Here is a 1,089-nt window from a genome sequence, read left to right as displayed (position 1 = left end):
CACAATGCCCGACTATTTTTTTGGTTGCAGCTGTCATTGTTTGGCGGGCCCAGGCTGGATTCAAACCCACCACCTTAGGTGTATATGGCTGGCGCCTTAGCCACTTGAGCCACAGGCACTGAGCCTTAAGCGAGTCTCTTGCCTCAGCCTCCCAAATAGCTGGGACTATAGGCAGCCACCACAATGCCCAGCTATTTTTTTGTTTGTTTGTTTGTTTAGTAGGCCCAGGCCAGGCTCAAACCCACCAGCTCTGGAGCATGTGGCTAGCACCCTAACCACTCGGCTATGGGCACCCAGCCATCCCACTGAATTTCTTTTTAAAGCATCTTAAAATATCCTTGCCTAATCACAAACACTTTTATAAGTGTCTACATCTTGTCAATATAGTATGTCTCAGGGCTTTGCAACCTGAATGTCAGGACCCTCCTTCCTCAGGTCCACTCTAATAATGGTCACATAGTTTCTATTATTCACTCTTGCCCTTATCCAGAGAGATGCATGAGAACAGTCAGGTGCAGATGGCCTACTTGAAGTGCCCCTACTGCTTTGCAGGCAAGTCTCCCAGACTTCCCACCCTTTGTCATTCACCGCCAGGAGGAGCCAAGAGGATACGGGGCAATCCGGTCCCATTTGACATTCAGCATTCCAGAGACAATGCCAAAGTCTTCTGGAGGGAAAGAATCATCAGATAATTCCACATCTAACGCAGCACTAGGAAATGGAAAAAACAAAAAGGTTAGTTCATAAGAGATATGAAATTAATCAAATCGGCCTGCTTGTCCTACAAAACCAGAACTGCAGAAGAAAGGTATGAGTCAAATATAACTCAGGGCCACTGCATTGAAGAATACAGGTCAAGGACTGGATTCTATTGCTTAGGAGCACCAAAATAATTAAGTATCTAGAAGGGAATGGGCACAAATCCATTTCTGCCTCAATTTCTCTTTGTGAATGTGGGTATGTGTGTACGGAGGCAGTGGGGAGAGAAGCAAGAGGAATATGGAAGAGAAAATAAAATGGACTTGAAAGAAAGGCAACAAAAATGCTCCGGCTTGGCGCCTATAGCTCAACCGGCTAAGGCGCCAGCCA

General features: G+C 46.2%; 1 protein-coding gene across 1 annotated transcript in view; it reads right to left on the bottom strand.

Annotated features, from left to right (window-relative positions):
- Nucleotides 1-480: 480 nt before the first annotated feature.
- SSR2 (signal sequence receptor subunit 2) overlaps nt 481-1,089 on the bottom strand; it is a 2,255-nt gene continuing 1,646 nt past the window's right edge. Inside the window, exon 3 of the mRNA XM_023516486.1 lies at nt 481-711. Coding sequence (XP_023372254.1) covers nt 585-711 — 127 coding nt within the window. The 3' untranslated portion in view covers nt 481-584. The remainder of the gene's footprint in view (nt 712-1,089) is intronic.

This window comes from Otolemur garnettii, unplaced genomic scaffold (assembly GCF_000181295.1).
Source record: "Otolemur garnettii isolate 467f Iridium unplaced genomic scaffold, OtoGar3 scaffold00091, whole genome shotgun sequence".
Lineage (NCBI taxonomy): Eukaryota > Metazoa > Chordata > Mammalia > Primates > Galagidae > Otolemur > Otolemur garnettii.
The sequence above is the reverse complement of the archived record's forward strand: the minus strand, read 5'-3'. Positions and strand labels throughout refer to the sequence as shown.